The sequence below is a fragment of the Odocoileus virginianus genome, chromosome 12 (genome assembly GCF_023699985.2).
Source record: "Odocoileus virginianus isolate 20LAN1187 ecotype Illinois chromosome 12, Ovbor_1.2, whole genome shotgun sequence".
Classification (NCBI taxonomy): domain Eukaryota; kingdom Metazoa; phylum Chordata; class Mammalia; order Artiodactyla; family Cervidae; genus Odocoileus; species Odocoileus virginianus.
The window spans coordinates 63,017,355-63,032,481 of record NC_069685.1 but is presented as its reverse complement, the minus strand read 5'-3'; the positions used below and the strand labels follow the sequence as shown (position 1 = coordinate 63,032,481).

The 15,127-nt window shown below is 54.6% G+C and overlaps 1 protein-coding gene across 1 annotated transcript in view; it reads left to right on the top strand.

The window, feature by feature from the left end:
- Positions 1-15,127, top strand: part of MN1 (MN1 proto-oncogene, transcriptional regulator) — a 49,059-nt gene that overhangs the window by 995 nt on the left and 32,937 nt on the right. Inside the window, exon 1 of the mRNA XM_020876670.2 lies at positions 1-3,901. This exon is cut by the window's left edge and continues 995 nt beyond it. Coding sequence (XP_020732329.2) covers positions 178-3,901 — 3,724 coding nt within the window. The 5' untranslated portion in view covers positions 1-177. The remainder of the gene's footprint in view (positions 3,902-15,127) is intronic.

The following is a 15,127-nucleotide window of genomic DNA, read 5'->3' as shown; positions in this document are numbered from 1 at the left end:
GAGGAGCTGATAGTCCCAAGCCTTCACAAGCCAGGCGAGGTGGCGGTGCGCGCTGCGCCCCGGCGGTGCTGAGCGTCCAGGAGCGCCCAAGCCAGGGCCGGAACGAGTAGCTGGCCGGAGGCGCGCCGCGGAGAGCAGGCTGTCATGCCCTATTGATCCCCCCGCCCCCCGCCAAGTATGTTTGGGCTGGACCAATTCGAGCCCCAGATCAACAGCAGGAACGCTGGCCAGGGCGAGAGGAACTTTAACGAGGCCGGACTAAGCATGAACGCCCACTTTAAGGCCCCGGCTTTCCACGCGGGGGGACCCCCTGGCCCCGTGGACCCTGCCATGAGCGGGCTGGGCGAACCCCCGATCTTGGGCATGAACATGGAGCCTTACGGCTTTCACGCGCGCAGCCACTCGGAGTTGCACGCGGGGGGGCTGCAGGCGCAGCCGGTGCACGGATTCTTTGGAGGCCAACAGCCGCACCACGGCCACTCGGGAGGCCACCACCCCCACCAGCATCACCCCCACTTTGGGGGCAACTTTGGCGGGCCGGATCCAGGGGCCTCGTGCCTGCACGGGGGTCGCCTGCTCGGCTACGGCGGCGCTGCCGGCGGCTTGGGCAGCCAGCCGCCCTTCGCCGAGGGTTACGATCATATGGCTGAGAGCCAGGGGCCGGAGAGCTTCGGCCCGCAGCGACCCGGGAACCTGCCGGACTTCCACAGTTCGGGCGCCTCGGGCCATGCCGTGCCTGCCCCATGCTTGCCGCTGGACCAGAGCCCTAACCGAGCCGCCTCCTTCCACGGCCTGCCCGCCTCCGGTGGCTCCGATTCCCACAGTCTGGAGCCCCGGAGGGTGGCGAACCAAGGAGCCGTCGACTCGCTGGAATACAATTACCCGGGCGAGCCGCCCTCGGGACATTTCGACATGTTTTCTCCCTCTGATTCCGAGGGGCAGCTGCCTCATTATGCAGCGGGTCGTCAGGTTCCCGGGGGCTCTTTCCCGGGTGCCTCGGCCATGCCCAGGGCTGCAGGCATGGTGGGCTTGTCGAAAATGCACGCGCAGCAGCAGCAGCAGCAGCAGCAGCAGCAGCAGCACGGCGTGTTCTTCGAGAGGTTCGGCGGGACCCGCAAGATGCCCGTGGGGCTGGAGCCTGGGGTCGGCTCCAGGCACCCGTTGATGCAGCCTCCCCAGCAGGCCCCGCCGCCCCCGCAGCAGCCGCCCCCGCCGCAGGCCCCGCCGCCTCCGCAGCAGCCGCCCCCGCAGCAGCCGCCGCCGCCACCGCCTGGGCTTCTGGTCCGACAAAATTCGTGTCCGCCCGCGCTCCCGCGTCCCCAGCAGGGCGAGGCGGGCACGCCCAGCAGCGGCCTGCAGGACGGGGGGCCCATGCTGCCCAACCAACACGCGCAGTTCGAGTACCCCATCCACCGGCTGGAGAACCGGAGCATGCACCCTTATTCCGAGCCTGTATTCAACATGCAGCAGGCGCCCAACCAGCGGCTGCAGCATTTCGACGCACCCCCCTACATGAACGTGGCCAAGAGGCCGCGTTTTGACTTCCCGGCCAGCGCGGGAGTGGATCGCTGCGCTTCGTGGAACGGCAGCATGCACAATGGCGCTCTGGACAACCACCTCTCGCCCTCTGCCTATTCCGGCCTGCCCGGCGAGTTCACGCCGCCTGTGCCCGACAGCTTCCCCTCGGGGCCCCCTCTGCAGCATCCGGCCCCGGACCACCCGTCCCTACAGCAGCAGCAGCAGCAGCAGCAACGCCAAAACGCGGCCCTCATGATCAAGCAGATGGCGTCGCGGAATCAGCAGCAGCGGCTGCGCCAGCCCAACCTGGCCCAGCTAGGCCACCCCGGGGACGTGGGCCAGGGCGGCCTGGTGCACAGCGGCCCAGTGGGCGGCTTGGCCCAGCCGAACTTTGAGCGCGACAGCGGCGGCGCGGGCGCCGGGCGCCTGGGCACGTTCGAGCCGCAGGCGCAGCACTTGGCGCAGGAGAGCGCGTGGTTCCCAGGTCCGCATCCGCCGCCGGGTGACCTGCTGCCCCGCAGGATGGGAGGTTCAGGCTTGCCCTCCGACTGCGGCCCGCACGACCCAGGACTGGCGCCGCCCCCTCCGCCCGGTGGCTCGGGGGTGCTGTTTAGGAGCTCTCTGCAGGAGCCGCTGAGGATGCCTGGAGAGGGCCACGTGCCCGGGCTGCCCTCCCCTGGCCTGCAGTTCGGGGGCAGCCTGGCCAGCCTGGGCCAGCTGCAGTCGCCCGGGGCTGGGGTCGGGCTGCCCAGCGCTCCCTCCGAGCGCCGGCCCCAGCCACCTGATTTCACGGCGCCCGCGCTCGGGGGCCAGCCTGGCTTCCCGTTCGGCGCAGCGAACCGGCAGGCCACGCCGCACAGCGGCCCAGGCGTGAACTCTCCCCCGAGCACGGGCGGGGGCGGCGGCAGCACGGGCGGTGGCGGCGGTGGCGGCGGCGGCGGCGGCGGGAGCGCATACCCGCCGCAGCCTGACTTTCAGCCCAGCCAGCGAACCTCGGCCAGTAAGCTGGGCGCGCTCTCGCTGGGCTCCTTCAACAAGCCCAGCTCCAAGGACAACCTGTTCGGCCAGAGTTGCCTGGCTGCGCTCTCCACCGCCTGCCAGAACATGATCGCCAGCCTCGGGGCCCCCAACCTCAACGTGACCTTCAACAAGAAGAACCCGCCCGAGGGCAAGAGGAAACTGAGCCAGAACGAGACCGACGGCGCGGCCGTGGCCGGCAACCCGGGCTCGGATTACTTCCCAGGAGGGACTGCTCCTGGGGCTCCAGGGCCCGGAGGCCCGTCGGGGACCAGTAGCAGCGGCTCTAAAGCCTCTGGGCCGCCCAATCCGCCCGCCCAGGGGGACGGCACTAGCCTCTCCCCCAACTACACCCTGGAATCGACGTCGGGGAACGACGGCAAGCCGGTCCCCGGGGGCGGCGGCCGGGGACGGGGGCGCAGAAAAAGGGACAGTGGTCACGTGAGCCCCGGGACCTTCTTCGACAAGTACTCGGCGGCGGCGGCGCCGGACAGCGGGGGCGCGTCTGGTGTGAGCCCAGGGCAGCAGCAGGCGCCGGGCGCAGCCGTCGGGGGAAACTCGGGAGAGGCGCGCGGGGCGCCTACGCCTCACGAGAAAGCGCTCACGTCGCCGTCGTGGGGGAAGGGGGCCGAGCTGCTCCTGGGGGACCAGCCAGACCTCATGGCGTCCCTGGACGGCGGGGCCAAGTCGGACGGTAGTTCCCCGCACGTGGGCGAGTTCGCCTCAGACGAGGTGAGCACTAGTTACGCCAACGAGGACGAGGTGTCTTCCAGCTCCGACAACCCCCCAGCCCTGGCCAAAGCGAGTAGGAGCCCTCTGGTGACAGGCTCGCCCAAACTCCCTCCCCGTGGGGTGGGCGCCGGGGAGCACGGACCGAAGGCACCCCCGCCCCCGCTTGGCCTGGGCATCTTGTCTACCTCTACCTCGACCCCTGACAGCTATGGCGGAGGGGGCACGGGCCATCCCGGCACGCCGGGCCTGGAGCAGGTTCGGACCCCGACGAGCAGCGGCGGTGCCCCGCCACCTGACGAGATCCACCCCTTGGAGATCCTCCAGGCACAGATCCAGCTGCAGAGGCAGCAGTTCAGCATCTCTGAGGACCAGCCCCTGGGGCTCAAGGGTGGCAAGAAGGGTGAGTGTGCCGTCGGGGCCTCGGGCGCGCAGAATGGCGACAGCGAGCTGGGCAGCTGCTGCTCCGAGGCGGTCAAGAGCGCCATGAGCACCATTGATCTGGACTCGCTGATGGCGGAGCACAGCGCCACCTGGTACATGCCGGCGGACAAGTCTTTGGGGGACGGCACAGACGAGGACAAGACGCTGGCGCCCTGGGAGAAGGCCAGACCCCAGAATCCCAGCAGCAAAGAAGGTATATGCGCTCCTTCCCAGTTCCTCTCTCACCTGGCGGGTGCGCGCCCCACCCCCATCGCTGGCCTGGGCGTCTGCCTTGACGGCTTCAGGAAAGGGGAGGGTCCCTCGGGGCCGGCAGGGCACAGGGCCTTCCTGACGCCCAGCTCAGAGCTGGTACCCTTCATTTGGTTACCCCAGGGGCTCCGTGGGCAGGCCCCCTTCTCTCCCCCTAGGTGCTGCCAAGTAGATTCTAGTTTCACAGCTGCAGTAACAACTTAAAGTGGCACCCATTTGGGGATTATTGTAGAGTACCCCCTGTGAAGTTTTAGCTGAGTTTCTGGGTGCCCTGAGGACTAGGCCTCTTCCCTTTCACACTCAGACCCCCCTCCTCACCCCTCAACGTGCAGGTCTGTTCCACTTTTCAGGAGTTTCCTACCATCCTCCTGCACCCCCCCCCCCAGCTTCCACTTCCTGGCAGGACACCTGGGAAGCTGTGTTAATGCCTCCCCATCTTTTCCTAGTCAGCCAGCCTGCAACTTGAGCTCCCTCGCGTGTGCCAGCATCTTTGGGGGAAAAAGTTACCAGCTCTGGTGTCCGCAGCATCATTCAGCGGCGACGCCTAATTTGACATTCGTTCCTAATGAATAGCTGTTTTGTCTCTTCTTAACGATTAGAGTTTCATTGAAAAACTGGAGACCTGTCAGGGTTGTAGGAGGCAGGCAGTCTTTTCAGAGTGCACCTCCTTGACATTTGGTTGGGGTGGGGGGAGTGGCGGGCGGGGGCCAGGGTGGGGTCTACTTGGCAGAGACCAGACCAGTCGACCAGGGCATCATTTGTGCATGGGGATATGGATATATATTCTTAAGACACAAAGGACCCGAGTTTGTCAATATCTCGCCTGGCTTTAGTGACAGATGTCTGCTCCCAGTTCTCCTTTGCATTCTAAGCACTCCCTCCCTGTCGGGCCTGGAGGCCTTTAAGGTGGGTGGGGTGGGGGTAGTAAAATGGACCACCATTGCCTTAAAGTAATGATAGTTGTTTTTTTACCTAAAGGTGACCGGGGCTGCAGTAGATATCTGTTCTATTTTTTTATGGGGCCTTTTTAGGTAGCATCATTTTCTACCCCCACCCCATTCCTACCTTTTGCTTTTAAAACCTCCCTGGATCCCCTTGGTCTCACCAGGCTATTACCTTGGAGCCTGTAGCTGGCGATGTAACTGTCTTAAAAAAAAAAAAAATGTCCACTGATCCTTGTTTCTCTTAGGGTGGTTCTCCTCTGCCTTCTGCTTCTACCTTCAGTTTCAGTCCACATCCTGCATCCTGCCATCTCTTGACCCAGGGTTTAAGGTTCGGGTAGGTTTTAGGACCAGGGGATGGGGGCGGAGGGAGAGGGGGAGGGGAAGTGCGGCAGGAGTTGGGTGGCTCAGAACTCCGGGCTTTGACCGCCGTCCCGGGTAGCTTTCCCGCTTGGGTTTTCTAATTCATGAATGCGGCCTTGCTGCTTTTCTCTTTGTTCGCCTACTGCCCAGCCCGGGACGTCGCTCTCTCATTTGAAGCTGGGTGTTTAGCATGCACAGCAGACACTGCGGCCAGCATCAGCATTCTCCAGGCTTCTCCCAGGCAAGGCCATAAATTGGTTAGTTTGGGACCCTCCGCTGCTTCTCCCTGCCCGCCCCCCACTTTTTCTAAATGGAGTTGGACTCAGCATCCTGGTCTCTCTGCCTCCCTTCTCTTTTATTTTCTTGTACACAACATCTTGGTCCTGCCGATCGATAGCTGGTTAGCACAAATGCCAGCCCCTGTCACTTCTACCTGGCTTGGCCTGGCTGCCCCTCCCCCTCCCCCTTCTCCCATCCCTCCCCCGCACCCATAATTAAGACCACATTGGCCAAAATGGTGTGAGAAGAGTCAAAAAGAAAGAAAAACAACAACAACCCGATTTAGAGAATTAATAAAGAAAAACCAATAGCACTTGGCCTGCAAGTCTTTGGAAGGGCCTTAGGTGCAGAGGAATTGGGTGGTTTTAATGAGATTTTTTTTTCAAGGTGTTGGACTGTTACCTTCTCAGCCTGACTCATCTTCCTTTGCAGACAAAAAAAAAAAAAATGTGGACTGAGAATGAAGAAAATGTTTTGTTTTGTTTGTTACATTATCACCGTCAGGCAAAGGAAAATATTTTTTTGGAAACAGATGCTGGTTAGTTTCAGGGTTGATTTCCCCCTGTCCGCTGCACGCGGGGAGACGGGAAACTTCCTCCAGGGACCGGCTCGGGGCTGACTGCCTGAGAAGCCTCGGCAGGGACGCCCACTTGACCTCCTTTGTTTTCCCACTCTGATGTAGGAAGGGCAGTTTCCTAGATAAAGCCCCGAATTGAGGTCACTCACAGCTTCTGCAGCCTTGGGACTGCTAGTTAAGGCTTTGTAAGATATCTGCATCTGATTCCTGCTCCCTCACTGGTAGTAAATAAGGACGATTAAACTTTTCATTATGATAACACCCCGCAGCTCCATCTGCACGTTGTATAAATAGGTACACAGAGCCTTCAACGGGCCCCCGGTGCCCTGGCTGAAAATCAGAATGAAGTGTACCCCTTCGAAACAGAGTAGAGAGAGAGGGAAAAAAAAAAAGAATTGAAAGGAAAGCATCCTGCTTTTCTGTAAACACACACCCAGGGTCCCACCAGCCACGAAGCAGCTTTGAATGTACCTTCTCCAAGTTCCAGCCCCAGCGAACACTGTCTTTCACCACCCACCATCATCCCCCACACCTCAGGCAAAGCCCATTTTTGTAATGATATTTTATTTTGTCACGCCATAAAACACGCCAGTACTAATGTGATTAAATATTAACACTGTTTCTGAAATTTCTTCGCTCCGATGACAAAATACTAGTCGGTCTTTAACAGAAATGATCCTGCTCAGATTGGAGAGGACGTGCCCATATTGTCTTCTGGGGTTTAGATGTCCTTCGGAGCGGAGGGAACTTGACTGGCAACTTAACCGTTCTCACAGAGTCTAGGCCAGAATCACATGTGATGATGATCTTTTTTTTTTTTAAACCAAAAAACAGGAAAGTGAGCCTCTGCAAATTATGCTTCCTCAGACTTCTTAATCAACCCGCCAAACAACTTTTATATCATGAAACTCTAGGTCTCCTCGTGAGATTCTGTTTGCACAGAGTTGGGGTGGGGGAAGGGTGAGGTTGGGAAGAGGGGGAAAAAGAAAAACCAGCCTGAGTTTGGGCCTATTCAGACATCTATTAAATCAGTGAGGATTACCTGAATTTGAAATTAGTTTGCAAAATCATCCACCCATCTTTGTAATAGGTTCCTGGCTATGGAGGAATTTCAAAACCCAGAGAGAAGCAGAAATCATAGTAGATCAAGGATATTAAGCCTAAAAATGTGTGTCCCCCGGCCCCTGCCCACAGGTCCCTTACAGGTTTCAAAACTTGAATTAACTCTATTCTGTAATAAGTTTACCCTTGCCAAACTTCCATTCTGTTGGCTGTTCTCTATCATGAAATCCAGAGATGTCTAGAAACACTCTTTCACACACACGGAAACGGGAGAGGTCTCCGTCTACGCTCTGCATGCAATCCGGCCCTTTTTGGAAGCATGATATTTTTACAGTGGTGCGGGAGAAATTTTTGGAATTTCATGCTTCTCTCAGTGTTCCAGTCAGAGCCCAGTAAAGCGGTGCTGAGTCCTACTAGGCAGGCAGGATTTGAACGCTGGGTTTCCTTAGTCGTGGGGGCAGGCAAGGGGGAAGGCTGCTAGTGCTGTTTTTCTGTTTTTTTTTTTCTTCTGAGTCGTTTTCCCCATTCCTCACACTGTGGAGAGAATTTTTAAGGCTCCTTCCAACTGGTTTTAGGAAGGCGAAGCCTTGCAGTCCTATTTCCTCAAGAAATCACCCAGCACGGGTTGCATGCCTTCAAGTGACTCTGGCAGCCTCCGGAAGATGTAACCCAAAACTTCGCAGGTGTTAATCAGGGGTGATGTAAACAGATAGGAGCCCCCTCTGTGCAGCTGACGGTCTGGGCCTGCCTGCTCCCTGGCTAGTCCGGGACACACCGCTCCTCTTCTCTGGTGCTTGTTTAATATTTCATGGTTGTAATAAACCTGTCTTCTTTGCCCGCCTCCCGACATAAAACCCCAACCAAGCGCACATCTGCAATTATACATTTCTACTAAATATTAATAAAGGACAAGGATTTCCAAGGGGCTGAAGCTTATCGGCATTGAACTTGTCGTGGTTTCTGCCACTGGGTTTTTTCTGTCTGTTTTGATTTTAAATAGGCTCTGCCTTCTAATGTGGAATATACACTTATATGTTATCATCTGTATCGATGTATACAGTATTTGTAGATGGAAGGCCTTTTCTCAGGATAGCTTTCTTTAGCTTTTTAATTTATACCTAAATTCATTTAGATTTCTGGTGAGGCCCCTTCAGACCGGAAGAGACTGTTGAAATGTACTTCTATTTTATTGAGGTTTCTAGGAAAGGAGTGAGGGTTGGTTAATCTAATTTCTCTTTCTAGCAATGAAATTCTATGATTCCTGATATGATTTTGTTTGCCTGACAGAGGTATTTAAATTTCCACAAAGAATCTTAATGGGTCCTGAAAATACAGCTGCCCTTGCCAAGAAGTTACTTGAGATTCTCTGTCTGATATAAAATATACATCTTTAATAAACAGTCCGGGAGGACCAGGTGAAATTAGAGGAGGGGCATTCTTTCCACTCTGGAAGGGCAAACTTGAGCCTATCTTTGGGATTTCACGGAATGTCCTGAACCCACCAAATGCTGGAAGATTTAGCAAAAATCACCTTTCTCTCCACTTGAGTGACAGTAATGTCAAGTCTTGTTCTTTGCCCAGGGAATGATCTGCTTTACCGAATGATGTTAAGAGATAAATACTCCAAGGAAGAGATACTGTATTTACCTACATTTGGTTAATTTTAGAGATTAAAAAAACTATAGCTTTATGTAATAGGATCAAATGCTCAGGCAGTGTGTGAGGGCAAGAAGGCTGCCCAAGCACATTGTAATATGAAAGCACCAAACCTCTTAGATCAGAGGGGACCTTCGAATCTATGAGGGGGCCCCCGAATCTAGGGGGGGTCCCCTGTAACTAGTGGGGTCACCTTAGGTCCTTCCCTCAATGCCCGCCTGCTTGTTCCACCCATGTCTTCAGTCTGGAGGGGCTGGAAGAACCCCAGCTTCATCGTTTTGACTCAAGTCAGGATTTTGACTTGCCCAGGCGATGTGTTTGTTTTAGGACGATGTCTATTTTTAGGTGCGTCTTGGGTGGACAGATTCTAGTGTGGGTTTTGATTGCTAGTGGCAGAGATGTTGATACGTACATGAGTGCATGATTGAGAAGAGAGACATTTGGGGGACATTTTTCAAGTTTCCTCGCCTTCTGGTACACCTTGGAGCCCGGCAAAGTGGTCTGGGGGCTGGCTTGAAAGAGTGTGGCCGACGTGCGGTGTCCGGTCGGGGTCTGTCCACAGCCCACGGGAGGGGAGCAGGGCCCATGGCCTTCTCTTGGGAAGGAGCCCCTCCCCAGCATATGCGCATATACATATGCATGGCCGAGTATATTTCCATCAAATCATCCAGTTACTCCTTTAGTTTCCCCTTAATCTGCTTTCCGAAAGCAGAGTAGGGCTGGTGGGGGTGGGGGGGTGGTGGGAATGGGGAAGCGGGGAGAGAAACCAAACCTTCAGTCTCTTTGGCCTTAGCTGACAGGTTCTGATTCTCTAAAGGACTGAATGAGCGCACGTCCTAAAAATAGAGGAGGATTTTGAAGATCCTAATTACGAAACCTCGGCCTCCCAGGCTGTGGGTGACTTTGATCTGGAGTATTTCGGTAGCAGACACACGTCGTCCCTTGCTGGGTTTTGCGCGTGGAGGTGTCTCTGGCTGAGTTCAGCTAACTGAACTCCCTCCAGCCGGGGAGAGGAATCTTTTGAATCAGGGCCCACCACCACCACCACCCCCCTCCCCCACACCCCCTCCCAGTGGTGGGAAGCGGACGCTGCTTCTCATTTATGGAAATTCCTCTCCTTTATTGTAATCTTTTGGTACCAACGCCTTGGCGGAGAGGACGCTGGGCTTTTGAATTAGTCACAGCTTTGCCTTCAGAGTCCTGGTGCGTAGCAGCTCAGCCAACGGTCCCCCCAACTCATGAACCGGATCGGAAGGGAGAGATGGTTCTGGAACCCTGGACCATCATGTTTTGCAGGATGGGGTTGCCCAGGGCTGCGGCAGCCTTGATCATTTTTTGCCATCTTCCAGTGACATGACAGCACGCATCCTCACACAGCCTCGTGGGCCCATCGGTGACTTCAGGGTGTGGGTCAGAAGCTACCCCGTGGGTGTGCACATCTGGAGCCCTGAACTCCTAACTTCACTTTGTGACCGGGATCGAAAGGCAGAGTTCAGTTTCATGTACTTGCACAGAGAAGGGACGTTTGCGAGCCGTCATTCTCACGGGGTGTAATTATTGCAGGACGCCGAGGCTTGCTTTGTTTGCTGGCTTGCATTTTAATCAGCGGCCTCTGAGGTTTGGGAAGCGAGAGGAGGGTCTGCTCCCAACATGGTGTTTGTCCAGGAAGGACGGGGGTTGGGGGGTGCTGTGGAGAGGCTGCCCAGCCTTGAGAAATCCAAGGGGCTCTTTTCTGGACCCCGATGGCTTTTGGTTTTGGTCCCACAAGGCCCCTTTGGACTGCCATCCTGGGTACCTCCTCCCCGGGGTGGGGTGTCCATGGTAGCCTCAACATCCCACATTCTCGTTTTTCCTTCTTGGCTGAGAAAGTCGGCAGGGTTTCATCACCTCGGCTTCCTGCAAAGCGGGATCAGAGGAAGTACTTTATGATGGTCATGCGTGGAACTTCTCACAATTTATGTACATCATCGTAAGGACCCAAATGCCCTTTAAACATAATGGCAGTTGAATTTAACAGTTTGGAGGCCTTAGCGCATTCACGATAACAAATTGGCTCTCTGAGTATCCCAGAAGGAGCATCATACATGGGATAGACTTTTCTCCAAAGAGGGGGAAACCTCCAATAAACATCCCCACGCAAACTCACACGCTAGAGGGAGAGCAGGGTTTTATGTTCTGATCATTAGAGCTCAGGGGTCCAGCAGACTTAGCCTGCCCCGCCTCCCCTGTAGCTGGTAGGATGGACCATGTGACCCTAAGGCTCTGTCTTCTTCCTTAATTGATGTTTCTGGAAAACCTTGGACCCTTTGGCGATTGGCCCTGGGGTTCCCATTCTTAGGGGGAGGATCTCTGGTTTTCTGGGCCTCAGTCTGACTTACCTATGTTAGTGTTCAGTTTAGGTGAGTCAGGTGTGTTGGAAGATGGATTAGGGACCCAAGGAGATGGTTCTGTGGAGGCATCTTTGGGGCCCACTGACTTGGATGGCTTTTGGAAAGTTGGAGGGAACCATCTCTTGTTTTTATCCTGCATGTCTCAAAAACCCTTTCCACAGTGACTCAGAAATAGACAACATTGTCATGCCTTTGCAGGAGATGTGGGCTAACCTGGGTGCTGAGACCCTTCCAGACTTCCCCCCTCCCCGCCCCTCCTCCCTCCTCCAGAAGCCCTGTCTCTCTTGTGAGACCTAAGCAGCCCGGAGATGCGATCTGAGGATTTAAAATGAGTTTTCCCTTCTCATTGCTGATGATAATTTAAAGAGAGTTTGGGCATGGAGGTTTCCTTTGCTCTTAGAGCTCAGGTCAATGCTTTGACTGGAGTTGGGCAAGCTTGGGCCTTTTTGGCCTAGGTGACTTTGTGGTGTGTGACCAGAGAAAGAAATCTGTCTGCCCCAGAGTTGAGGGCCCCAGTGATGGTGTTCCTGGTTGTATTTGGGAGCTCCTGCAATGAGAGGAGATGCGCAGACATGCACACGCCCTTGTACACACACACACACACACACACACACACACACACACACACTCGGCCCCCTGTTCATCCAGTCGTCCAGGGCAGGGTGTGATGTGAAAAAGATAGAACCCTTTAAAGTTACCGTGAAGCAGTGTTTTCAGGCCCCCTTGGATCTGGGAACACAAGCATTGTTGAGTGATTGGCAACGACCACCAGGAATAAAATACTTCTGAGGGACCATCTTATGATCAGAGAGGGGCCAGGGGAGTCGGCAGAAAACATAGTCTGCTTTGAAATCCCCAGAGCTCAGCCTTCCAGAGAGAGCCTGGCTTGGTTGAGAATTCACATGGAAGTGAGCAGGTTCTACCCGGATCGCGTGGGCTGTTGGAAAAGTCCTTGAAATTCAAGGGCCTGAGTCCTGATGTGGACACTCTGTTCTTTCCTATGAGCTGGAAGGCAGAGAGAGAAACGCCAGCCACAGTTAGGAACACTGGATGCGGACTGGGATGTAGTTTATTTTCTTTGGAGGGGACAGTGATTGAGGGATGGATGGAGAAGGGAGAAGTGTGCCCCTCAGAGTTGAAATGTTGTTTACCAATGTGGGGTTGAGGAGTGGAAAATAATTAATAAGTGTGGAAGTCATTTAGAATACCATCTCTTAGGCAAGGCTGGGGGTTGAGGGCATGGCTTGGGGGCTGGTGTCAGCCCTCAGAGAGGACAGAAAGTTCTTGGCTCAGCTCCCCTCTGCTGGGCCTGGGGCTTCCACATGACCACAGCTGTATGGGGGAAATAGATAGAGGGGACCCAGCTTGGGGCTGATGACTGCATCGTGGGTCTATTAGCAATCAGACCCCCTTTCTGTGCAGTTAGAGGCCAGGCTAGACGTGTGGGGCAGGGGGAGAGTGGAGATGATGACCCAGACGGGCCCTGGGCGGGTTGAGCCCTTATAAAGTGGCTGTGGCCAACTTGTCCTGCAGAGGAGCTTGGTCCCACAGGGCCTGTTGCGAAGCATCAAGTGTCACAGATGCCCCCAGGTCTTTCCATAAAAGAGGGACGAGGGGGGTGGGAAAAAGGAGTGACCTTTTCCCTGGTGACCCCATAAAGTGACCACTGATGCGTCTCTTCCAGCCCTGAACCTCTTTAGGGATATTCTTGTCTGTGAGAGACCTTGCAGGCAGGTTCCACCGTCTTAAAACGCAAACAGTGCCCTCCCACACAATATGTATATATATATATATTTTTTTTTTTCCTTTTTTTTCTGAATGGTAGGCGAAAAGGGAAATGCAAGTTGAGTGACAAATTCAGCAAGAGGAAGGCTTCCCTGACTTGAGATAAACTTAGTGTGGGAAGGAGCTGGACACAGTAGAGGTTTGTCTTCCTCCCATTTGGTTGGGGGGGAGCACCCATGGTCCAGCCATCGGCAGCCCTTAAAACTTCTGTAGCAAGTGAGACCTAACTGGCTGAAAACAAACTGATTACTTTCGTCCCCTGTGATGTAACTTTTGGTGGTTGTTTGATATTTGAGGGAAAAGAAAGGGAGGCTGTGGACCAAAATTTGTTTTTTGGTTTTTTTAAACCGGAGCAATTTCACGATCTTTATGCCGTGACTATTTCTAAATTGTCTGGGCATAAAGCTCTGGTTGCCTTTTGCTGGTTTCTGCTTGTTGTGCATGCGTCCACTCCCATACTGCCGCCCCCCGCCCCCGACTCGAGTACACACACAAGCACACCCACATACACCCACATGCACACGTACAGGCCTTAGGAATCTTAATAAGAGATGAAAAAATACATTTATTTTTTTCTCCAAGAAGCAGCTCCTACAAAGTTTTGGCCCCTTTGAATTTTAAGTAGAAGCTCATTGATCTCCGTGTGGTCAATTTTTGCCGAATTTGTAATCCTGTTAGGCCTCCGGGAGAGGCATGATTAATTTACTTGTACATTTCACTATTTTGGGTCAGTTTAGTTAATAAGCATTTATTTTGTGCTCAGTGTGTGTGAAGCATTTTGCTGGGATTAGAAGTATGTGTGCGTGTATGTGTGTGTGTGTATGAGAGTGTGTGTGTACGCACTAATGGGCCCGCTCGCCCGTCACGGAATAAAGGCCCCCAGTCGAGGTTCCCACCACCTTCCCAGGGCAGAAAGGGAGGGTGAGGCCCCTCCAAGCATCACTTGTCTGGAAGGAGGGAGAAAAAGCCCGACCCAGCAAACTCAGCCTCCCAGCGCCTTGGAGACTGCCAGAGAACATCCGCTTCCTACTGGTGTCTTGGTCCCCGGAAAGTTTCTGAGCATTAATTCTTAATTGACCGGGAGCTGAGCGCAGACATGGAGAGGAGTGAGGGATCGTAAACCTCTTTGGGGGCTCCTTCCATGCTGCCCCTGGACAGACAGTAGTGCTGGAGAGTATGTGTGTGTGTAACTTTTAGAGGAACGCCTGGCTTGACTTCCAAAGAAGGAAGAAAAAGTATGCGTGAGTCTCGAAAGCTGCGAAAAAGAAAAACAGAGCAAAATAGCCCACAGCTTTGGCCTTTCCGAGCACTGAGTCTCAGAGGGGACCGTGTGTCATTCTTGATGGTGCTGGGCTCTTCAGCCGGGCATCTCTGGGTACCAGCCACCCACCCCTTCTCCCCAGGCTCCCTATAGCCTCCTTGTCTCTCTGCTTCTAGATGATAGGTTAAAATTCCACCTTTATTATTATTTTTTAAAAGAGAGGTTTTGGCTGTAACAATTATAGAGCAAAGGGGTTTCCTGAGCCCCCCGCCCCAGTTGCTTAATGCATGGCACATCAGTTTCTACCGAGTCCTTGCCTTTGCAGAATGAGGGCCGGACAGGAGTATTTTGGGCGCTGAGCCAGCCTGAAATGATCTCAAGGCGCTGGGGAAGCAGGCATTCAGAGAGATGAGGATACAATTTCTTTTTTTATGTGGGCCCGTTAAAGTCTAATGGACATCGGTGTCTGGCCTTAAATTTGGAGAGGGTCTTTATCTAACCCTTAAAACCAGAGTCGTTTCCGGTAATTACGACACCCCTGGCTAGACCACTAAATCTTCCAGCAGCTTGTCTGGAAGGCGGGTGGCGGGGGGGTGGGAGGGACAGAGGGGCACACCTGTTACCTGTATCAGCTATAATTATGACATTTCTGGGCTCCTGGTTTGAAAGGAGGAATTTATGGACCAAGCTTTACCGGAAGAGAGCGGCCCGAGGCGTTCTGGCTCATGGCAGCAGAATCACGGAGGCCCCCGCACTCGGTGTCCATCACAGCCCTTGCGTTTCCTTAATGAATTCATTTAGCTCCCTGGCATTTGGTATTAAGTAGTTATTTTGGGAATCCAAGAGAGAAAGAACT